This window comes from Apostichopus japonicus, chromosome 20 (genome assembly GCF_037975245.1).
Source record: "Apostichopus japonicus isolate 1M-3 chromosome 20, ASM3797524v1, whole genome shotgun sequence".
In the NCBI taxonomy this organism is placed as follows: Eukaryota; Metazoa; Echinodermata; class Holothuroidea; order Aspidochirotida; family Stichopodidae; genus Apostichopus; species Apostichopus japonicus.
The window spans coordinates 13,382,705-13,407,938 of NC_092580.1; the positions used below are offsets into that span (position 1 = coordinate 13,382,705).

The following is a 25,234-nucleotide window of genomic DNA, read 5'->3' on the forward strand; positions in this document are numbered from 1 at the left end:
TAAACTTGCGTGTAAAAGATCAATTCTTCATAAATAGAAATTGAAGGGACAAAACAGTTAGAATGAAAAATGATTATTGTAAACCTAAAATAGAATATCAATCAATTCATCGACTCAATTACTTACATGTTGATGAAGGATCGAATGCTTCTTCCAGCCATTTTAAAGCCTTCAGACATCCTTGTACACTAGGATGGAAATGAATTTTCAAATGGGTCTCGGATGCATCAAAATGATCACAAATTCTTACGTTTGTAATCATCGCCAGGAAACCATCTTGTTCAGGATAACTTGATGGAGGTTTATTGCAAACAGTGGTTTGACCCGATTTGTCACCACTTGTTGAACCACTATTGCTGTCATCCCTTCTGGTTCTGCCGATAATTCGTGCATCACATAACACCATTAACAACCAAATCAGTACTAATCGCTTGCAAACATGCATTGTCAAAACTTTGGGGATCCTTTCTCTTGATATTGTCAAGAAGTTCCTAAATATGGAAAATAGAAAGCAGTAAAAGAAAAAAAGATGAAGAAGAGAAAAGCATCGGTTGGAGAGATTTCACCAGATAGAAATATCTTAAGGAATGGGCATATAATGGAACATATATGTTTTGTTTTCACACGGAGTTTAGCCAGACAACCACTATATACTTTTGTTCTCCACTGTTGAAAGTGTCATCTCGTCTATAGCTCTGTGGATGACTCTGGCACCACAAAGCACCATTGATAACGAAAGCAATCCTATACGCTTACACATAAACATGTTCAACATTACGTTGATCCTGTTTCCCCTTGGTTGATATCATTTCCTTAGTATCAAAAACAAAATACCAAAACTAGTACGATTGGGGTGACAATGGAGCTATTAATAGCTCAATGGGGTGACATATAGTCAGAAAGACGGTCCATAAGAGAGAGGTGTATATATATATATATGTATATATATATATATATATATATATATAAATATATATATATATATATATATATATATAAATATATATATATATATAGATATAGATATATATATAAACATACATACATATAAAGTAAAAACTGGATCGTGCTATAGATTGGTAGCATTACAGTAAGAAATGAGGAGCTGTGTAATTGCAACAAATCCAGTTGACGGGAATGATTCATTACAGAACATTATACAGTTCACAGTGTGGCACTTTTCGTTATACGTTACAGTTCAGAAGACTGCAGTAAAGAGCAGTGCAGTACGGTACACTGCAATATAATACAGCACGGTACATTCCAAAGGGGGAAATGTTTTGTACAGTATACCTTAGATTTCAAATAGCTTTGAATATCACCTCTATACAAAGCGAGACAAACCCGATACAGTGAAAAGTTAACAACACATTGACCATAAAAAAACTTAGAAAATTCCATCAGTATACACTTTCCAGGTTTCTAACGAATTTGTTTCGTTTACAAATGTCGTTAATAATTGTGACCTGATTTTGGTGGCCGTAAGCGTCAAACTATTTTGTTAGGTGAAACCGTATATTATAACTCTGGTTATGTCAAATATAGGTCTATTGATAGCCTACATGAGAAACATATACTCGCATATGAACTTATATAATACTACTTTTCGATTTACCTATAAACGCAGTAAAATTTTAGTAACATTTTTTATCACATTCCGAAACAATACAAAATTCATAGAAAACTAACCTTACATTATTCCGTATAGCACGAACATAAGTCACATCAGTCCATATACAAGCTCTATTCCACTCTGTAAACGATTTAACTTTAGAACTGCCCAACAATTTTCAACTTACTTCCCGTTATGGTTTTGCATATCATTCATCATATACATTTAAGTTATAAAATGAACATTTCTAACAATTGACCTTTTACTTTCCGGAGTTCTTCAAGTACGCTACCCACGGTAGCTATTGGCTCCGGATCTTTAACAGAACACAAGTAAGAGTTCATCGGTCTGTACCTGTATTCGTGTATTTAATTGTCATAACTAAATCATCGGCAGTCCATGCAAGCTGCTATATACAGAGTAGGTAACACCGCATGCTTAATAACTCAACTTTAATGACATCCTTTGTGCACTTAAAGGTATTTCCCCGTTTGTTTATTATCATAACATAGTGCCTGTATAGTGCCTGTATATAGCATTGGTAAGTTTCTTGTGGACACGACCATGCATGCAAGGAGGTCCTTTCTCCTCAATTTCTAAATATTTTATATATTGTAATAATTATGTGTATCTTTAATTGTATTGTATACAATAGCATTGGAATTAAAGTAAGATCTCCTCTTTTAAGTATTTTTCTTGTCTCTTTTCAAAGTACTCGTTTAACACTGGAACCGCGGTTAACCGCTAGTAGAAAACCCTAAGTTTACTCCCCCCCCCCCCCCCCCGTGATGATTTCTCTGTGTGGAGGTCATTGAATCCTTCCGTAATTGCTTTGATCTGTTTATTAGTGTATATATTATTGTATATTAGATATATAAAGACCCTGGAAATACAAAGCCTTCACTTATTTTCAACCTCAGTATCGCGACATCTATGGGAAGGGTTCGACTTTACTACGCACGTTCTTCTATATATAGCTTTACATTGTTCTGCCTACTTCCCATCCATTCCAGGTCCATAGCCATGAATTCTGACCAATAAATTAAAGAGGGGCACGATACTCAGGTCATGTCACTTGTGTGTAGTTGTTGTCAGGGGCGTAGCGAAGGGGTTTTTGTTGGGGGGGTGTGGAGAATTTGATTTGCCGACGGATCTGGAAGTGGTGACTGAAATGGGGGAGGGGTCTAAGGGGAGGGGGTGTCCCCTCCCCTTTGGAAAATTTTTAGTGTTGAAACGTCCTTAGATGCAATCTGGTGCATATTTTAAGTCAAATTTGATTTGCCGACGGATCTGGAAGTGGTGACTCAAATGGGGGAGGGGTCTAAGGGGAGGGTGTCTACCCCTCCCCTTTGGAAAATTTTTAGTTTTGAAACGTCCTTAGATGCAATCTGGTGCATATTTTAAGTTAAATTTGATTTGCCGACGGATCTGGAAGTGGTGACTGAAATGGGGGAGGGGTCTAAGGGTAGGGTGTCTACCCCTCCCCTTTGGAAAATTTTTAGTTTTGAAACGTCCTTAGATGCAATCTGGTGCATATTTTAAGTCAAATTTGATTTGCCGACGGATCTGGAAGTGGTGACTGAAATGGGGGAGGGGTCTAAGGGTAGGGGGTCTACCCCTCCCCTTTGGAAAATTTTTAGTTTTGAAACGTCCTTAGATGCAATCTGGTGCATATTTTAAGTCAAATTTGGCACGGAAGAATCTCCCGTTCTCCTTTTCTCTATTCAGCTTTCCTTCTTTCTTCCCCTTCCGCTCTCTTCACCTTTTCTCCTTTTGCCGACAGACCCAAAATTTGCCGACAGCGACCAAATTATTGGGGGGGTGTGACACCCCCCCACACCCCCCGCTCGCTACGCCCCTGGTTGTTGTACGTGTCATGGTGGTACATATGGCGGGGAGGGGGAGGGGAGGGGTGAGGGGGGCACACGGTATCCATTTGTGGCCCGGCCTGTCTAAGGGTTTCAGTTCCATTCTCTTGTTTCATTAGTACGTCTGTCCCAGTTTATCTTTCAAACCTTGTTTTCTCTGTTTCCGGGTCCTTTTTTTTGGGCTGGCTAGTGAAGGAAACGCCAGACTCTCTAACTTTTATAAGTTCATTTTATAGCGTCTCATTAGCTAAGGACTGAACACGAACTATATATTGGTTATCCGATTGTGTTTACCAGGCATTCTGTAATGTTCTTCAATGATGTCCACACAGTGCACTAAAGTACTCAGTAAGGAACTGAAAGGTATACTCCATTGGCAGGGGGAGAGAGAGGGTGGAGGGGGGGGGGTGGAGTAAACGGGGTAGGTGATGGTGATTGAACAGGGGTTCAGGTTGAAATAGCAACCATTTGAGTCGGCAGCAAGATGGATCTGCACGAGAAACTATAATTCATTAATACAAATAGGAAATTTGCATTCAGTTCAACTTTTTTTCAAGTTCATCCACGTTCACTAAAGTTTTCCTTATTGCTTTACCAAGATGGCCTCTTGATAACTCTACATTACCCAACCTTCCCTGGCAGTATGACTTCAGGCAATTGATATGATGTAATAAAGAAGAACGCAAAAATAGCTATTCTTCGTTTCAAGATATTATCTGCCATAAAATATGTCAAGAGTCTAGAATGTCCCTTTAGGACTAAAATGGCGCGTGAAGACCTCGGCTCCTCGGTGCTGGCGTACATGTTCATGTAAAACCATTATAACTCAACCGAAATATTTTCTTTCAACTTAATGTAAACGAAGCCCCCCCCCCAACCCCACCATTGGGTGACATTCCATTATCCTTTACAAATTTGTAATGCGGAATTGTAAACATGTTATTTGCTGTGATGAAGGTGTCAGGAAATGACCTAATGGTCTGTGTGCTAGACTAGATAGTCCAGCCACTTCAATTGATGGGTCTCAGATGTTTTAAAGGTTCATTTCTCAACAAATAAAAGTGATATAGAATTACAACATGGACTAACATAGGATATCGGTCTGCAATATATCTAAATTAATTTCTTGCCTACAGTCATCCTTTAAACATCCTAATGTCAGTCACCAACGATTCATTGTGTTCACTTTGTAAACGAATGACTATAAAAAAAGATTCGATTGACTTAATGAATTAACCCATACGATATAAAAGTCGCAGCGGAGTCATGTTCTTTCACGAAGAGGTGGTGGTGGTGGTGGGGGGGGGGTGGGGGTGGGGGTGATTGACGAGACCCTGCTCCCATAGCCTTGTAATGAGATATTTGTAAAGAATTCATTACTAGTAATAAATTTGGAACAAACATCAACTTATGAGTATTATACATAATTGATAGATATATAGATAGATATATTAATAGATAGGTAGATAGATAGATAGATATATAGATAGATAGAAAGATAGATAGATAGACAGACAGACAGACAGACAGACAGACAGACAGATAACTGCGGGTTATATAACGCTATAGGCTACGATATAACAATGAGACACAATTATATCAGAAGCTGTAAACGACTGTTCTAAAGGTTATACTGTCACGTACACATCCATCCTGCTATATGCGTATACTAATTATCAAAATGTCCGTTCAGTCTTTCCTTCGTGGTCGTGGCTGGTTATATTATCGGTCCTGATAGCGTATACTGATTCTCTTCTCTAGCCTCTTATCGCCCTTGTCTGCTTGTTGTTACATATTTGATGCAGATGGTTACCGTTTAGATTTACGATTCCTGCACGATGCGACTAGAGGTGGCAAAGTCGTCACCTAAGATTGAGCTCTCTTGCCATTTTGGTAATCTTGGAAAATATGTATCCATTTTGTCAATGACAGAACAAGCACAACTGAAATTTCCGTGTCCTGTTATAATACAATGAGCTCTTACTTGTGATGGTTCCACCGGTTGCACCCCTAAGAAAAATGATAAATGAATAACATTAAACAGTTTTATAATAAAGAATAATTGAAAAGCTTTAGCAATTAGAGATGCTCTCTGGGATGTTTAGTTTTATATTTTCAGTATCAGTTTATATTGTCCATAATTATTCTCCAAAGGCCTATACTAAAGCCTACCACGGTACTTCACAATTTAAGAGATGCAATTAACATTCAACAGATTACGTATACTAATGGAAAGAAACCAATTTGGAGAATAACAAAAATCTTGATACAAGAAAAAAAAACCCAACATATATGATATTAGCAACAAAACATTGTATCGTTTATCATGTGTTTATACCACATTCTTTTATGAACTAATGAATAACCATGACTTATCTGGGACACAAGAAGATGAAAAACATGGCGAGGGAAATAACTAGCTCTAAACCAAGATCTCAAACGGGCAATCCCACGCCCCATATTACATGGTACAAAAACTGCAAAAGGGATTGTTATAAATGTATCCAGAAAATACCATACATTGGACCCAATGTCATTCAAGATGAAAGAGATTGATCGAATTCAACGGCTCTTTTTAGGGCCAGCAAATAATCCAGAAATAGCAGGCTTTTCTCGGTTAAACATGCAATCTGTGTCTACTATATATTGGTTATGTTTTTACCCGTTTTCATAACGTGTATATTCTCTAAGGATGATAACGGTCTCCACTTTGACGGTCTGGTTTTATTCACTGTAAGTATAGGCTCATATATTTAGGAGGGAGATTCTAAACTTGCATGCGTTGACATGTTTGTCTTTGTCTTTTATTTATTTATTTTTGCTCCATTTTAAAAGCACGCATTGTCGTTAAGTCGCCACAATTTTAGATAGGAGCTTCATTTCGTCATGACGGACTGGTAATGTCAAAAGGAGGGTAAAGTACATTATTTAGTGCTCACCCTTAACTGTGTGAAACCGAGCAAAAGAGCACATCACACGTGAGCAAAATAGAGTAGTTAAGATGAACAATTGAGCACGTGCTCATATTAGAATAAGCAACAAAAACACATGATGTGGTTCATGACTTGTGAATAGCACGCGAGCACAAAATGAGTTTCTCAAAGAGCAAAAGAGCACACCGTAAGCAAAAGAGAGTAGTTTAGATGAGCAATTGATCGCATGTGCTCATATTAGAATAAGCAACAAAACATAAGGAATCTGGGTATGTTTCAAAGTGGGATTGCACGGGTGCGATCATAGTGGCTACACTTCGTTTGCTTTGACATGTGTGTACATGCCACTGTATAGCCTAAGCAATCTCTCCGCATTGCGTATTGTACACTTTCAATGCAACAAAACTTGACCTATTGTACTCGTTTTCTCGAAGCTATATAGTTTTCAGCCTTCGGCGGCCATTGTATTATTAACGGTCTTATATAATATAAGATAGACTGAAGATATGAAGTTTTCTTACTTGGACATGAAAATTCATTACAAGTCCTTTCTTCAAAAACGTTTCCCACACATGCATCTCCTCCACGTTTCGGTTTCGGGTTGGTACAATTCCTCGTTCTTGTTTGATTACCACCTCCACAAGTCACAGAACATTGTCCCCAATTACTCCAGTCAGTCCAACCTCCATTCACCGCAGGTTTGCCTATACAGTAATGAGGTAAAAGAAGTCCTGATATTATCAATGAGAACATGCATCATATGGTCATAGGAATATTTTGTCACTTTACTTATTACAGGGTTCGAGTAAAATAATTCTACATACCAATAATTTAATAATGGTAACGGTTTACATTGATCACAGTTTCAAAGATGGATTTCAATATACCTACGTGGCGATTATGATCGAGGCTAATGTGTTTCTTTGTTGTACATATCAAGCTAATGAGCTAACGTGAACTTGGGAACAGCTAAAGAGCGCCCTCACATTTGTTACACCACATCGCCATTGACACCTTTGACCTATAATATAACAATTTTTACGTTAAAAAAGTAATGTTTTATTTGCTTCTTCCTTTTATTATTTTGGAATGAGAGCAATAAAGCTACATCGTTATGACGTTCAAGAACAGCGCCATCATTTATTTGATACACCTGCTTAAACGTTGTTTTTACAAATATTACGTACTGTTACATGCTTTCTTCTTCACCGTGACGTAACGAGTTCGACCTGTCACAATCCTCCTGCAACCAACTGCACACTTGTCGCATGAATTAGAAAAATTTCGAGTTTTATTTCCGTTGCTAGCACAGAGGTTTGATACTGTTTCATTTTCACATTCTTTCTTATTGCAGATGATTTTTTTGTAAATGGTCGTGTTGCTGTAGAGAACTGTAAAAATAAAGTACGTGCATGCATTATTGCGGTATCGAATAAACTGAAAGCGATGATTTTAAGAGTCCCCCCCTTAAAGATTAGAACGATATATGTATTTATAATTATATTCATCATCCCGTATCACACATTTCTTTGTTGACACCCAAATTATCTTTTCTTGCAGCCTAGGGGGGGGGGGGGGCGGGCGAGAGGGGGGGGGGGGGCGAGGTGGGGTGAAAAGGGTTACTTGTAACTTTTCGAAGCGAGGACTTGCCAGGTTCTTCATAAAGTGGGAGTGGCACATGCCCCCTGTGGCAACCTCCTCAACCCCTGCTGTGATTTTTCATTACCACATATGTGCATTGTGTTGCCCGCCGCCGCTATTTCTACTAGGCATATATATATATATATATATATATATATATATAATATATATATATATATATATATATATATGCGTAGTATATATATATATATATATATATATATATATATATCTAACCAGGCTCTTTCCTCTCTTGTTGGAGTCACACTCTATCACCCGTGAGAAGAATATGTGCTTACACTCCTTTTCACCCCCCCCCCCCCCACTCCCCTGACCTCATTCTCCCTCTCTTTTCCCTCCGATTTATGTCTACTTCATCATATGTGACAAGATATGATGGTAGCATATTGAAATATATGTAATATTTAAATTGTGTACATTGAAATTTTAGGTTTCCTACAAGTTTTGCAGTACAAACAAATCTTGAATAATGACAGGCAAACAGTTAATATTTCATAACTAACTTTCTTCATATAACATGTAAGCTATATAGAAATTGAAACAAAAAAAGCAGAAGAAAATTAATTATTGCTAATCAACATGTCCTTAGTCCAATGCATATATTCGTATACCAATGCATCGACTCCTAAACAATTACTTACATGTTGATGAAGGATCGAATTCTTCTTCCAACCATTTTAAAGCCTTAGAACATCCATCTACACTAGGATGGAAATGAATCTTCTTATGGGTCACGGATGCTTCGAAGTGATCACAAATTGCCTCGTTTGTAATCATAGCCAGAAAACTATCCTGTTCAGGATACCTTGATGCAGGTGTATCACAAACAGCTTGTTGATCCGATCTGTTACACCTTCTTGGGTTTCCTTCATGACTATTTTGACGATTATTGCTGCCATCCTTAATTCTAGTTCTGCCGATAATTCGTGCATCACATAACACCATTAACAACCAAATCAGTACTAATCGCTTGCAAACATGCATTGTCAAAACTTTGGTGATCCTTTCTCTTGATATTGTCAAGAAGTTCCTAAATATGGAAAATAGAAAGCAGTAAAAGAAAAAAAGATGAAGAGAAAAGCATCGGTTGGAGAGATTTCACCAGATGAAGATATCTAAGGAATCGGCATATAATGGAACATATATGTTTTGTGTGTATACCGTGGATGAAATAGAGGTTATAAACATACGTATATAGGCCTATATGTTTGATACATAGTAAGAAATAATTATGTAAATGACCTTGCTTATTAAAACACATCCAAGTTCGAGGTAAGGGGTGCGGGTAGCAGGATCCTCACCCCTGTTGAACAAAGGTACTCATACACAAACCGAGCGCGAGGCGATAGTAATAGTTTGGGGCTGTGAACATTTTCCTTTGTTTCTTTATGGTAAAGAGTTTCTCTTGTTAACAGTTTACAGAACCCATAGAGTCGATATTTAGTAATCCCTCTTCTAAGCAACCAGCGCGCGTAGAAAGATGGAGTCTGCGTATCGAGTTGTACGCATTTATAGTTTTCCATAGGGAAGGCAATTCAAACCCTGCTGACTATTCGTCACGACATCCGTTTTGCACAATGAGAAGATGAATATGTCAGTAGAAACTGCATTAGCAATTCATTAATTTTCTTGCCCTGCATGCTACACCCACGAGCTTGCCAGACATTCAAGCAATGACGCAATCCGATGAGACGCTTTAAAATGTACGTGATAAGCGCTATTTAGGAATTCAACTTGAATATATTGCGCAAAAATCATCCAGATATTGTTGCATATTATTACGTGAAAAAGACGAACTAACGGTTAATGACGAAGACAATTTAAATCTTCGAGGGTCACGTATTATTATTCTCCAGTCCATGCAAGCGAGCGTTCTTCAAATTGCGCACGGAGGACACCAATGCATCGTAAAGACAAAGCAACGGCTAAGAGAGAAGGTTTGGTTTTCTCTCAGATTGATAAATGACCGAAGACATTGTGAAAACCTGCCTTGCTTGCCAGGTCACGGTATATCTACAACGTCACTTGAAACTCTTAGTATATGTCAGAGTTACACAGAGCCCCGAAGTGACGAACTTACACTTGGTATATCCTGTCAGGCGCGTAGCCAAGGGGGGGGGCGAAAGGGGCAGCCGCCCCCCCCCCTTGAGCATATTTTAAAAATTTTTTTTAATGTTTGTATGATATCGCTAGTATTTTCAAAAGAGAAAATGCTAAGATGCAACTTACAAGGCCTGGGAAGTGCCATTTCCAGCGATCTGGGAGGCATTTTCAGCCAAAATTTTCTTGTACGCTTCGCGCCAACATGGTGGCGCTACGCTTAGATAGTTTGCAATGCCGAATTTACAGTTTCGCCCCTCCCTTGGCAAATTCCTGGCTACGCGCCTGTATCCTGTCCTTGACATTTTGAAAAACATTTCTGCTGACGCAGCCATTCCTAGACTAGATAATATGTATTCTTACGTTTGGCATACCTGGAGTCTTATTATTACAGGCAGACAATGATCCTCCATTCACTACAGGAACTTTTAAAAAGTTTGCTGAGTATTTGAGATGTTGAAATAGCAAACGTAATACAGTATGTGGTCAAAAGCCAATGCCGAAGTTGAACGTTTTCATGCAAACAATACAGAAAACTATTTGCGCGGCGAGAATGGAAGGTAGAAAGCTGGCAAAAAGTAATGTATTATTTCCATAGACATTATAGAGCAATACTTCACTCCACCACGCTTAAACGCCCAGCAAATAGTAATAGTAACTTGCCCCAATTGTGTTCATGTTATTTCGTTGTCTAAACTAACGGTATTGCCATCGGCGCTGTTCAACAATTGCTCAACCACCTGATATAAAAAATAGCGTTTTCGCACGAAATTCATTTTGCGCTTTATATGCTTACTATATATACGCACGTCGTTAATTAAGATATGTTTCTTTCCTTTGTTGAGTCTGGTAGTGCAGGAGCAAGAGTACCGATATGGCTATAGGTGTAACCAGGGAGTTGTTACGGAACTCCCTGGTGTAACAGGTATACGTAGACCTATAGTAGTATAGTAGTGGTAGCAGGCTACATATCATGCATTCTCCATGCGCTGGTGATGCAGTCTGGAATTCGTACGAAACGCTTATTTTTACATAACGTGGTTGAGCAATTTGAACAGCGCCGATGGCAACAACGTAAGTTTAGACAATGTAACTTTAGATATCAATGTGAGTTTGAGCAACAGCATGGTAAGACAGCAGCAAACTTAGTTTAGACAACGAAAAATAGCTTGCCCTTTTCGCGTTCCATATAAACAGGGGCGGGATTTGAGTTGTGAAAGTGGGGGGGCAAACCTGCCAGCAAGACTATCTAAGCGGAGCGCCACCATCGGTTGGCGCGGAGCGTACAAGAAATTTTTGGGCTTTACAAACCCTCCAGATGGCCGGAAATGGCACTTCCCGAGTGCTCTAAGCTGCATGTACCCATCCTTGAAATATGGATCTCATGTCTGCAATTGTATCTAGATAGTTAATTATCGTTTAAAAATTTGAAGAGGATTGATAGTAGAACATATGGTCAGATGGTGATGTACAACTTTTGTTATACGTCACTATCTAAGCGGAGCGCCATCATCAGTTGGCAAGGATCGTCGAAATTTTTGATGAAAGGAACCCTTAGATCGGTAAAATTAACACCCATATAGGCTTTAAATTGCATCTAAACAATTAATGAACGTGTGTAAAGTTAGGGAGGACAGATAGAAGAACTTATATGGTGATGCACAACTGAGGCTTATACGTCACTATTTAGACGGTGCACCACCATCAGTTGGCGCGGCGTGTCGAAATTTAAGCAAAAAGGAAATCCTAGATCAGCAAATATGACACCTCTGGTAACAATAAATCGCATCTCGACAGTTCTTTCCCCCTAAAATTATTAGTATATTGTGCATTGGACCGATCAAGAATATGTTCAGCACCCACTTCGAAATTCTCCCCGCGGTCCCCACTTCTTGGAGAACTTGGCAAATATTAGGGGCTGAACATACCTTTACCCCCCACACTTTTTTATGGGGGATAAGCCCCTCAAGTCTACCGGTTCCGTCGCCACTGAAGTCGAGGCGGGGTGACTGTTTGGATTTTACAATGTGACTAGGTGTATCATGGAGCAATATATTTACGGGTCATTTCATAGTACTGGCTGAGATTTGAAAATGAAATTATTACCTGGCAGTACCAGCATTATGTTTGAACTATTGCCATATTATCAGGCAACATAGAAATTCATAATAAATACTTGAATGTTACTTACTGTTCATGAAGGGCTAGACCACTGGGGGTGGGGTGGGGTGTGTGTCATGCAAGGGCGGCGGAACCGGGGGGCACAGGGGGCACGTGCCCCCCCCCCCACTTTTCCTCAGGTTAAAAATGTGCCCTTTTTCTACATAAAAATTGAGGTGTCTCAAGTTAGCAAGAGGCCAGGGAACCAGAATGAACACTCGGGAAGGGCCGTTTCCGGCCATCTGAGGGGTCTGTAAAACCCAAAATTTTCTTGTACGCTCCGCGCCAACCGATGGTGGCGCTCCGCTCAGATAGTCGTGCATACAACTTTGCAAATCCTGGCTACGCCCCTGACTTTTAATGAATTTCTGTGGGTCAAACTCAAAGCTATTTCGAATGGAAAATTTTTGGTTAAGATATTAACAACAAAAAACTCTAATTCGGAAGATTCCTACATTAGCAACTAGCATGATTTCACCTCATTTTGTCTCATAAGAAAGCTTGTTCCTTGTTTCCCAATTTGCACATTGGATATTGCAGTGCTAGTATGCATATTTTCTTGGGGGGGGGGGGGGGGCGTTGATGGAGTGATGTGTATACGCAAATAAGATAATACAATAAGAGTCATAAAGGGTACTAAATATAAGGCTGCATCAGTCCAATCGAATTTCTGCAAAGTGCCCTTTGATGTCGGTGCCCCCCCAGATTAAAAGTGCTTCCGCCGCCCTTTGTGTCATGTGTCAGTGTATTGAACTTAATTATTGATATACCCAATATGCAATTCTGGCTTTTGTAAATCGTTTCTCTGGATTTAGTTATTCAACGCATTCAGTAGAGCAGCAACGTTGAAAATCAATTCCTGAAGCTAGCACTGTAGCACATGCCGCGGATTCATCACATGCAGAATTGAATTGCTAGTGTGTTAGCTCCAGGATTCGTGCAGGAACCTGTGCTGCGAACCATGTGCTAGCTCCAGCTCCAGTTATTCATGCTACATGTTACGATGTTAAACACAAATTCGACTAAGATTCGAAACAAATAGGCCTATTTGATAGGGAATAATTTCGATTAGGGTTGTGCACATTTGTCTACAAAAACGACAAAAAAAGTAAATTAAGGTTTGGGAAAAAGTGCCCCCTCTTGCCCCCCCCCCGTAATCCCGCCCATGCATATAAAGGTACCATCTCTGCGTATGTAGACTATACCCATAAGACCAGATATTGATTCACGATACATACAATAAGTAACTTGTGCTGCTTGGAATTATCTTTCAGCAGAATAAAGATACAAAGCAGTAAGCTCGTGAAGTATACTTACATTATTAATTCATTCCATCCTAGGGCACATAAGTCCATACAAACTATATATAGTCCTCTGCAAATAATAATAATACTTTATCACAGCGACACAATTTCGAACCGGTTACTCAATCGCAGTCATTCGTTTAATAAGCGTCCAGACTTTGATATCATTACCCGCCAACTGTTCCAGTCACTTTCTCGTAAACCAAAGCTGTCCATTGGTTCTTTAACATATTTCCTCCTTATGGTTTAAGTCAAGCATTGCCTCGTACTTCCTTCCTCATGTCATTATACTAAATATGTTGGAGATGTATATAAGCACTATCACAGTATACTAACTATGTAGAGAGTTACATGACATTGTTTATACATTGTGAAATAGTTTTGAGGAAATGGCCCAATTTCCCACCATTTAAGATAACCTGTTGACCCCTTGAAGCTCAGAGGGGAAAGCTGATTTCATATTTCGAGTACACGTTTAAAGCAAAACTATCCACTCTCAGAATTTGTTCTTAGTAAGTGTGTGTGTGTGGGGGGGTTGAAGTCAGATTGCCTACTGTTTATCACGTTCTTACATCGTAGCCCCGACCTCCCCCAACCCCCCCCCCCCTCACGACAGAAAACGATGACAAAATTGTACCAAAAGTATCGAAGATAAAAGGCGTGGTAGCTCGGAACAAAGGAAAAATTCTATAAAACAATTTGCACGCAACATTGCCAAATAATTATAATGTGAGTGCAATGTGCATTCACTGATGAAATATTGCCAATTTGACCCACGCACTAGAGAGGGGAAGTGGTCTGGGGGGGGGGTAGTGGGAGTGACCTGGGTAAGTGATGGTGCTTGACAGGGGTTCGGACTGAAGTCAACCATTTGGGTCAGCAACAAAATGGCTTTTGTGCGAGAAACTATAATTCCTTAATACATAATCGTACGACTATACATTTAGCTCAACTTTTTTTTTACCATCCATATTCACTAAAGTTTTCTTAACGGCTCTACCAATATGGCCCTCTTTATACCTCTACATTACCCAAGCTTGACTTAAGGCAGATACATTGTATTGATATGTAACTGTCCAAGAAAAACAGCGCTATTCCGCGTTTCAAGATATTTCATCTTTGAAAATATGTCAAGAGTCTTGAATGTTCCTTTAAGACTAAAATAGAGGGCGAAAACTTTGGCTCCTTGGTGTTGGCATCAATGTTAACGTAAATCCATTATACCTCAATCGGAATCAATGCTTTCAACTTCATGTAAACGACAAACCCCCTTGGATTACATTCCACCCATTATTCTTGACAGATTTTGTACTGGGGGATTGTAAACACATTATTTATTTTAATGAATGTCACATGAAATGACCTAATGGTCTGTGTGCTAGACTAGATAGTCCAGCCACTTCAATTGATGGGTCTCATATGATTTAAAGGTTCATTTCTCAACAAGTAAAAGTGATATATAATTACAACGTGGACTAATATGATATCGGTCTGCAATATATCTAAATTAATTTCTTGCCTAAAGTCATCCTTTAAACATCCTAATGTCAGTCACCAAAGATTCATAGTTCTCACTTTGTAAACGAATAATTAAAAAATAATCGATTTACTTAGGCCTATTGAATAACTCCATATGATATAAAAGGGGCAGCGGATCATGTTCTTTCACGAAGGGGAGGGGGACGAAGGGGAGGGGGAGGTGTGGAGGGTAATTAACGAGACCCTGCCTGCCCATAAGCTCGTCACGAGACAAATGATTAAGATTATTGAAAAGAAAAATGGAAAATATTTGTTCTGTATAATGATCAGTTCATATATTCGTATAAATAAATTTGGAATCAACATCAATTTCACCGTTAAACTGGATTTCATATTTTGAAATAAATAAAATTATAACGAAAAAAAAAAGGAGTCGATTCATGTGAAGAGAATTTATTTGCAACCATTATGTTCTTGTCACGTTCACTAAACCTATCCTTCAGTAAACATCCATGTCAACAAGTAAACATTCTTCTTCTTCTGTTTCTCTTTGAGATTATCCTCATTGTAACGTATATACACCTAAAGTACAAATTTGATCGATTGATCCACTTCACTTCGCGTATGTCCAGTTTGAAATTATGAACTGTTACTTATGTTGTCGGAACGTATATTACGTCTGTCGTATGAAGACAAAATGAAAGCGCTGTTTTCTCATCGATTTTTTTGTTTTTTGTTGGCAGTATATGTTCAAAGTTTCATTTTGTGTAATTTCAGTTGAAATTGTGAACAACCATTTATATGTTGTCTGAAATCAACTAGATGTTTTCACGCATGCATGGACAAGGCCTATCTGATGTATTTGCACTTTGTGTTGTCTAAAATCAACTAGATGTTTTCACGCATGCATGGACAAGGCCTTTCTGATGTCCTTGCACTTTGTGTTGTCTGAAATCAACTAGATGTTTTCACGCATGCATGGACAAGGCCTATCTGATGTATTTGCACTTTGTGTTGTCTAAAATCAACTAGATGTTTTCACGCATGCATGGACAAGGTCTATATCTGATTTTCTTGCACTTTGTGTTGTCTGAAATCAACTAGATGTTTTCACGCATGCGTGGACAAGGCCTTTCTGATGTCCTTGCACTTTGTGTTGTCTGAAATCAACTAGATGTTTTCACGCATGCGTGGACAAGGCCTATCTGATGTCCTTGCACTTTGTGTTGTCTGAAATCAACTAGATGTTTTCACGCATGCGTGGACAAGGCCTATCTGATGTCCTTGCACTTTGTGTTGTCTGAAATCAACTAGATGTTTTCACGCATGCGTGGACAAGGCCTATCTGATGTCCTTGCACTTTGTGTTGTCTGAAATCAACTAGATGTTTTCACGCATGCGTGGACAAGGCCTATCTGACGTCCTTGCACTTTGTGTTGTCTGAAATCAACTAGATGTTTTCACGCATGCGTGGACAAGGCCTATCTGATGTCCTTGCACTTTGTGTTGTCTGAAATCAACTAGATGTTTTCACGCATGCGTGGACAAGGCCTATCTGATGTATTTGCACTTTGTGTTGTCTGAAATCAACTAGATGTTTTCACGTATGGACTATAGGTCCTAGCAGCTATGTATAGGACATGGTGGACTTTAGATGCTTCAGAGCTTCAAATTATATTGAAATGTTCAAAATACTGGATATGAAATAAATTGACTAGGGTGGCCTATAGTCAAATCCGTGGCTCTATGACATCACATCCAGTAATACAAAACAAACGGTACGATGGCGTCACGGTGTGATTGTATGTCCATGGAGGTTCGAAACCGGTAAGGAAGGTCGCAATTCCACTGTAGGCGTTTGTCACCTGTATCGAACAATACTAGTTCTATTTTGGTGACATATTTTGCCTTACTCTAGAGATTAAACATGATGCTAAACAACTCGAAATCATTTGTGATTCCTAAAGCCAGATCTCGAAAGAGATACTTTGAACATACTTTATGTTAATGATATGGAGGTAACGACAAAGGCAAAGGAAAATATATATAATTGAAAATCGTCATGAGTTGTTAAATCAAGAACAGTGAAAATACTTCCAGCCTCCACCGGGATCCGAACCCGGTCTTCCCGCTATATTGCGGATTCTATAACGTTAGGCTAGGCTATAAAAATGATACACTTAAAATTATATCAGAAACTGAATACGACTGTTCTAAAGGTTATACTGTCACGTATACACCTCAATCCTGCTATGCTAAGACTAATTATCAATTGTCCGATCAGTCTTTTCTTCGTGGACGTCGTTGCTGTTTTTTTTTACCGGTCCTGATAGCATTCTTAGTATCTTCTCTAACCTCCTCCTATCTTCCATGTCGGCTTGTGGTTACAGAGTTGATGTAACTGATTTCATGTCACGGGTTTGATGCACGATTCCAGTCTGTTGCATTAAGAAGTTTCAATTCTGGTATATTAGGTAAACTTGAAAAGTCAGGACAACCACAACTGAAACTCCCGTGTCCTTTTATAATACAAGGAGTTCCTATTTGTATTGGTTCCACCGGTTCTGTGAAATATATGATATAATATAAATATATAATATATATGAGAAGACGGTTACCAGAGAGTAACTGTATACGCTAATAACAAAAGACTCGATTCAATATTTCTCCAAAAGGGTGTAAACATTTCGTATCACACAAAAACATATGCATGTCAATTAAAAATATATAGGCTAATGGAGAACGAATGATCTGAGCGTTCTTTCTGTAGTCATAATTATATTTAATAGTGATGGGAACGGGAATCCGGGGACCGGTCGAAAGAAATACTTCTCGTAAAATTCACTCGAATTATTAAATAAATAGTAATTATAAATTCGAATATTGAATTACTCGAATAACTGAAAGGGGCGGGGGGTGGAATAATATTTGGTGATATTCCTTTTCATCTCGGTGTTTTTAAGTGCAAAAGTTGGTCAAAATTTGATACTATTCCCGCCCGAGAAAGTTTTGATCAACTCGGCGTTCGTTTGCTTCTACATGTGTACTCGGTACTGTATATATCATTTCAACGCAACAAAACTTGACCTTTTGCATACTCGTTTTCTCGAAGCTAATTTTGCAGCCTTCGACGGCCACGATATTATTTAACGGTCTTATATGATATAAGATTGACTGAAGATATGAAGTCTTCTTACTTGGACATGAAAATTCTTCACAATTCCTTTCTTCAAATGCGTTTCCCTCACAATCATATCCTCCATGTTCCGGTGCCGGGTTGGTACAGTTCCTCGTTCGTGTTTGATTTCCACCTCCACATGTCACAGAACATTGCCCCCAACTACTCCAGTCAGTCCAACCTCCATCGACTACAATAAAATCATCGTGGACGACAACTCTTTAATGCTTATTACACTCTATGACAAGATACTATAAAGGATATACCTTGGCGCGAATGAGGGGGTTGCTTTGAAACCCCTTCCAACCTGTTTCTTCCACCCACTCCACCTCACAAATATGTTAAAAGTAGTTATTGGTACAACCTTGCGAATAGACCTAACGATAGACATAGTGCAAAGCCTAAATATGCTTCAGAATGTGCCATTTTATTTCTAGGATTTTCTTTTCTTCTATGGTGGGAGGGGGGACCTCACCCTCCCCTTCATGGGAGTCGGCTTGAACAGCCTCAAAACCACAACCCCTTCTTTTTCAATCCTCGATCCACCCCCTAATAATATCACCAGTACATGCTTTATGCCATATAAAGTTTTGTTAATCTTCAATTTATTACTTGTTTATATAGCTTCTGAAAAACACAATTTTGTAAAAATGTTCTTACTTGGACATGAATCTTTTTCACAAGTCCTTTCTTCAGATGAGTTTCCCACACAATCTTCTCCTCCATGTTCCGGTGCCGGGTTGGTACAAGTCCTCGTTCGTGTTTGATTTCCACCTCCACATGTCACAGAACATTCTCCCCAATTACTCCAGTCACTCCAACCTCCATGGACTACAATACAATCATTGTGGAAGATGTAAAAACTCTTTAATGCTTAATACACTAAATGACAAGATACTAATGGATATACCCAGGCGCGTATGAGGGGTCGGTTTGAAACCCCTCCTCGTTTTCTTCACCCCTCCAACCGGAGGGGTGAAGAAAACGTGAGGGCGTTGTGGTCAAGTGGTTAAGGCAGTGGACTTGTGACCTAAGGATAACAGGTTCGAGCCCTGGCCAGGTCATTGCGTTGTGTCCTTGGGCAAGGCGCTTTATCTCCATTGCCTCTCTTCACCCAGGTGTATAAATAGGGACTTGCGAGGTAACTTGTTAATATAGTTGCGTGCGCCGGTTTGTGGCTGCACGCTATGGGAAGTCCCCCGAGGGACACGTGGTTGTGGTGCACTGTGTTGCCCCAGGAGAGATTGAATGAATTGTGCACACTTTGGTGTGTAGGTGTGTCAAGTTACCAATGTCCAGGGTTGTAAAGTCGTGTGAGAGGGCCTTGGCCCTGAACAAGACTGTAAACCTAAATAATAAATAAATAAACCCGTTTCTTCAACCCACTCCACCTCACAAATATGTTAAAAGTATAGTTATTGATACAACCTTGCGAGTAAACCTAATTATAGACCTAGTGTGTAGCCTAAATATGCTTCAGAATGTGCCATTTTCTTTCAATGGATTTTTATTTTCTTCTATGGTGGGGGGGGGGGCACCCTCCCCAACATGGTAGTCGGCTTCAACAACATCAAGGCCATAGTCCCTTCATTTTCAAAATCCTGGATCCACCCCCTGATACCATCACCAGTATGAGATTTTGTTAATCTTCCATTTATCACTGGTTTAGCATCTGAAAACAATGTTGTAAAATTGTCTTACTTGGACATGAATCTTCTTCACAAGTCCTTTCTTCAGATGAGTTTCCTTCACAATCATCTCCTCCATGTTCCGGTGCCGGGTTGGTACAAGTCCTCGTTCGTGTTAGAACACCACCTCCACAAGTCACTGAACATTCTCCCCAATTACTCCAGTCACTCCAACCTCCATGGACTACAATACAATCATTGTGGACGATGTAACAACTCTTTATAATTTATGACAAGATAGTAATAGACATTCCCAGAAGCGAATGCAGGTGATCTGAGGGACACCCACTTCCCGTTCTGTGCACTCCTCCAACCCGTGTCTTCAACCCACTTGACCCTATAAAACGTTACAAGTATAAACCTTACGAGTATAGACCTAATTATAGACCTAGTGACATATGTATAGGCTACTATGCGTCAGAATGTGCCATTTTACTTCTAGGATTTTTATTTTCATCTATGGGAGGGAGCGAGGGAGGGAAGGGAGGGGGGGGGTTCCACCCTCACCAACATGGAGTCGGCTTCAGCAACAGTCCCTCATTCTTCAAATCCTGCGTCCAACCCCTGATACTATAACCAATAGAAACATACTTTATTCCATATATGAGGCTTTGTTAATCCATTTATTCGTTTTTTTAAGCTTCGAAACCTAATGTTGTAATGTTGTTAATTGTCTTACTTGGACATGAATCTTCTTCACAAGTCCTTTCTTCAGATGAGTTTCCCACACAATACTCTCCTCCATGTTCCGGTGCCGGGTTGGTACAATTCCTCGTTCGTGTTTGAACACCACCTCCACATGTCACAGAACATTCTCCCCAATTTCTCCAGGCACTCCAACTTCCATTCACCGCAGGTTTGTCTAAATAATGAGGCAAAGAATTCCTTTTTTTTAACTCGCATTTCCTGTCTAGTCTACAATAATTCAGTTGTACCAATTTCTTTTTAATCTCTGCATAGGCATTTAAGATGTAGACAAGTAAAAGTCAAAAAACGGTCACCAAGGCTACACTTTCAATAACTTTCAACTATATATACTTTTGTTCTTATAGACGTTTTTCATTTTATATCATTAATTAGTACATGTGAAAAGTTAAATAACGATCCTCCCCCCCCCCTTTCCTCGCGACTTTTGTTCTTATCGTACCTTGTTGCACATATCAGGCTATTGGGCTAAACTTGAAAATAGCTAAAGAGTGTCCTCACACTTTTTACACCAATTAAGAAACATTTTGTCGCCTAAAGAAACCTTTGACCTTCCATATATAAGTATAAAAATATGTATGTATTTATATAGGATATATATATATATATATATATATAGGCTATATATATAGGCTATATATATAGGCTATATATATATATACATATATATTTATATATATATATATATATATATAAATTACGTACTTTTACATTCCGTCTTATCCTTCACCGTGACGTAACGAGTCCCACCTTTCACAACTGATTTGCAACCTACTGCACACTGGTCGCATTTATGAGAAAAGAATCGGGTATTAATGTTGTTTCTGGCACAGAGTTTCGATTGTGTTTCGTTCGCACATTCTTCCCTATTGCAGATGATTTTATCATAAAGGTTCGTGACCATGGTGCTTGGAGGAACTGTAGATATAAAGAAAGTTCATGTATTATTGCGATAAAGAATAAACTTAAAGATTAGAAAACAATATGTAATTTATGTTCATCATCCCGTATCACACATTTCTTTGTAAATATGTTAGTGAGGGTGGGTGATCCTTATTCAACATCGAAAAGGGTGACTTGTATCTTTTCGAAACGAGAACTTTCCAAATTCTTTATAAAAGTGGGGGGGGGGGGGGGGCACATGCCCCTGTGGCAACCTACACCTGTATTTCCTCCACCCTGCTCTGATTTTTCATGACCATATGTAGCAATAGATCCAAGGTGTTGCCCCCCCCCCCACACACACACACACCCCGCCCTCCGCCGTTATTATTACTACGTATGTTTATAGGTTTAAAGAAGTCTTTCAATAAGTGATATTTCAAATGAACTTCCAACTCATTTTTTCCCTCATTCTTCCGATTTCTGTCTCCATCAGATATATGACAATATATCATGATAACATATTGAAGTATACATATTGACATTTAAATTGTCTACATTGAAATTTCAGGTTTCCCTTATATAAGTTTTACATCACAAACAAAATCTTGAATAATGACAGGCAAACAGTTAATAATTCTTAAAAAAAAACATTTGTTCCTGATAATGCAAAATAACTTTCTTTGGAAAACATAAACATGTATGTAATAGGTCAATTCTGCATTAAATATGTAAGCTATATAGAAATGAGAAAGGGAAAAAGCAGTTAGAATGAAAGCTGATTATTGTAAACCTTAAATAGAATATCAATCAATTCATCGACTCAATCACTTACATGTTGATGAAGGATCGAATGCTTCTTCCAGCCATTTTAAAGCCTTCAGACATCCTTGTACGCTAGGATGGAAATGAATTTTCAAATGGGTCTCGGATGCATCAAAATGATCACAAATTCTTACGTTTGTAATCATCGCCAGGAAACCATCCTGTTCAGGATAACTTGATGGAGGTTTATTGCAAACAGCGGTTTGACCCGATTTGTCACCACTTGTTGAACCACTATTGCTGTCATCCCTTCTGGTTCTGCCGATAATTCGTGCATCACATAACACTATTAACAACCAAATCAGTACTAATCGCTTGCAAACATGCATTGTCAAAACTGTGGGGATCCTTTCTCTCGATATTGTCAAGAAGTTCCTAAATATGGAAATAGAAAGCAATAAAAGAAAAATGATGAAGAAGAGAAAAGCATCGTTTGGAGAGATTTCACCAGATAGAAATATCTAAGGAATGGGCATATTATGGAACAGATATGTTGTGTGTGTATACTGTGGATGAAATAGAGGTTATAAATATACGTATATAGGCCTATATGTTTGATACATAGTGTAAAATAATTATGTAAATGACCTTGCTGAATGAAAAACACTCCTCAGTTCGATGTATGGGATGCGAAAAGAGTGGTTGTGGTTCAGGGTGATTGGGTGGTGAGTTCTTATAAAGAATGAATGATTTTTTTCTTCTCTATTTAAACTTTGCATATGCCAATTATATAAAAACCACCATTTGTATGCCTCATTGAACACCGCAGTGGCCTATGTACTGACTCACTGTCTTGACTATGATTTGACTATCAACTACATGATGCAGTCAATCCAGGGAAGGGTATACTCAGGACTGGACTGTATTGTTTTGCGATGCGTTGCGTTGCGTTGTATTGTTTTGTATTGTATTGTATCACATTACGCTACAGTCCATAGGATTTTATATAACTGAAAAATACACATCGTAAGCCTCATTTCTTTGCCTACATGGTATACATTGTTCGGTATTGAATTACGTTACAAAACATTCCATAAATGTCAAATACATAATATTGTATTACATATATATTAGATGAAATAACATAATCAATGCCAGATGTTGATACGTTTATGCAACCATCCAGATGTATTGAGTTCTTTAATATGCCATTCGACATGATATGTAGGGCACCAAAACACAAAAACTGCCACATGACATGCGTGCTCATTGTACTATAGCGAAGAAGTCATTCGAAAACAACGCCCTCATTCATAAGAACTCATTCAAACTTATCAGAGTACTTCGGTGTAGCTATATGGAAACGCTCTATCTGCGCACTGAAATGTGCAGAATGTTTATTTTGTCTTCAAAACAATGACTTGATGAGTCAAAAACAACTTCGTTTACTGTCGATATTTAATTGTCTTCCAACTGTTACGGGCAAAACAGAGATAGGCTTCAACATTCATTTTCGGTTGTCCGATTTCCAGGAATGTCTCTTAGACTCGCTACACGTATTGGCGATTGTTCCGCCAAAGCCCGAAAATGACCATATAAGGAAGCGACTATCGTTTCGGAAGTTATAAGCGTGCGTAGAATGCCAATAATATCATGGTTATTGGAGTTAGTGAGCGATAGTTTCTCTTTGAATTGGTTTGTTACATTTTGTTTTCAAGCCTCAAAGAAGTTGTAAAGCTATCTGCATGTATCGATATAGGGTGAATAAATCCTGGTAATATTTGGTATTCCACAATATATTCCTTTCGGAGATTCGAGAAGTAACGGAACACAACTAACTAAACTTTGAATGCCAGCTAAATGCAAATGTACTATAGGGCCTATAGTTATACAACACAAAGCATTATTAAGAAATAACAAAAAACTCCACTGTAGTGTCCATGTTTTAGCTGGCAAGGTTACGTTTCGGTATAAAATGTTGCATCTATCGACAATAGAATTAGTCTATATTCACACACATCGTTTGGAAAGAAATGCGTGATATAATCGTAGACATTTATGACTTTACGTCAACCATTAGTTTGAATTTGAAATAAAGAGTTAATAACAGCTTTTATAACAACATATATAGAAAATTCTGTCCTACATTGAATTGAGTGTTAGTAAGTCGTTCCATTTCGAATTTATTTCTATATGTAGGCCTATATATAGTAAGCTAACGGTTAATTATTAACGATCATTCCTTTCGATAGATTCCGAAAACGTTGTGCTATACCCGTCATGACATATGATACATAGTTGCGTTTCGCTGACATATTACACAAGGTACAAGGTATAGGGTATTATTTCAATTGGGATAAGTAAGTATATATATATGTGCATATATAAATACATATATATATAAATATATATATAGGCCTATATAAATATATATATATATGTACACATATATATATATATACATATATATATATTTATATAGGCCTATATATATATATATTTTATATATATGATATTTATATGATTTTCCAACTCATTACGATTTTCATTTATATATATTCATTTGCCTTTGTCGTTTACCTCCATTGCATTAACATAAAGTCTGTTCAAAGTATCTCTTTAGAGATCCGGCTTTAGGAATCACAAATGACTTTCGAGTTGGTTAGCATCATGTTTGATCTCTAGAGTAAGGCAAAATATGTCACCAAAAACAGAACTAGTATTGTTCGATACAGGTGACAAACGCCTACAGTGGAATTACGATCTTCCTTACCGGTTTCGAACCTCTGGACATACAATCAGCGTCCATAGCCTAGTGGTTAGGGTGTCCGCGTACAGAGCGGGAGGCCCGTGGTTCGAATCCCGGTGGAGGCTGAAAGTTTTTTCACTGTTCTTGAT

General features: G+C 38.5%; 2 protein-coding genes across 2 annotated transcripts in view; one reads left to right on the forward strand and one right to left on the reverse strand.

Annotated features, from left to right (window-relative positions):
- The window catches only part of LOC139962046 (sialate:O-sulfotransferase 1-like), a 53,902-nt gene that overhangs the window by 18,393 nt on the left and 10,275 nt on the right, over positions 1–25,234 (forward strand). The gene's annotated exons all lie outside the window — the stretch shown is intronic.
- The window catches only part of LOC139961334 (SCO-spondin-like), a 31,407-nt gene that overhangs the window by 5,638 nt on the left and 535 nt on the right, over positions 1–25,234 (reverse strand). The window contains exons 2-13 of the mRNA XM_071960470.1: positions 22,407–22,771; positions 21,395–21,607; positions 20,664–20,846; positions 19,998–20,168; positions 18,957–19,127; positions 18,316–18,486; positions 17,535–17,682; positions 8,717–9,105; positions 7,601–7,804; positions 6,935–7,117; positions 5,307–5,490; positions 127–491 (exon numbers count right to left, since the gene is read on the reverse strand). Coding sequence (XP_071816571.1) covers positions 127–491; positions 5,307–5,490; positions 6,935–7,117; positions 7,601–7,804; positions 8,717–9,105; positions 17,535–17,682; positions 18,316–18,486; positions 18,957–19,127; positions 19,998–20,168; positions 20,664–20,846; positions 21,395–21,607; positions 22,407–22,771 — 2,747 coding nt within the window. The remainder of the gene's footprint in view (positions 1–126; positions 492–5,306; positions 5,491–6,934; positions 7,118–7,600; positions 7,805–8,716; positions 9,106–17,534; positions 17,683–18,315; positions 18,487–18,956; positions 19,128–19,997; positions 20,169–20,663; positions 20,847–21,394; positions 21,608–22,406; positions 22,772–25,234) is intronic.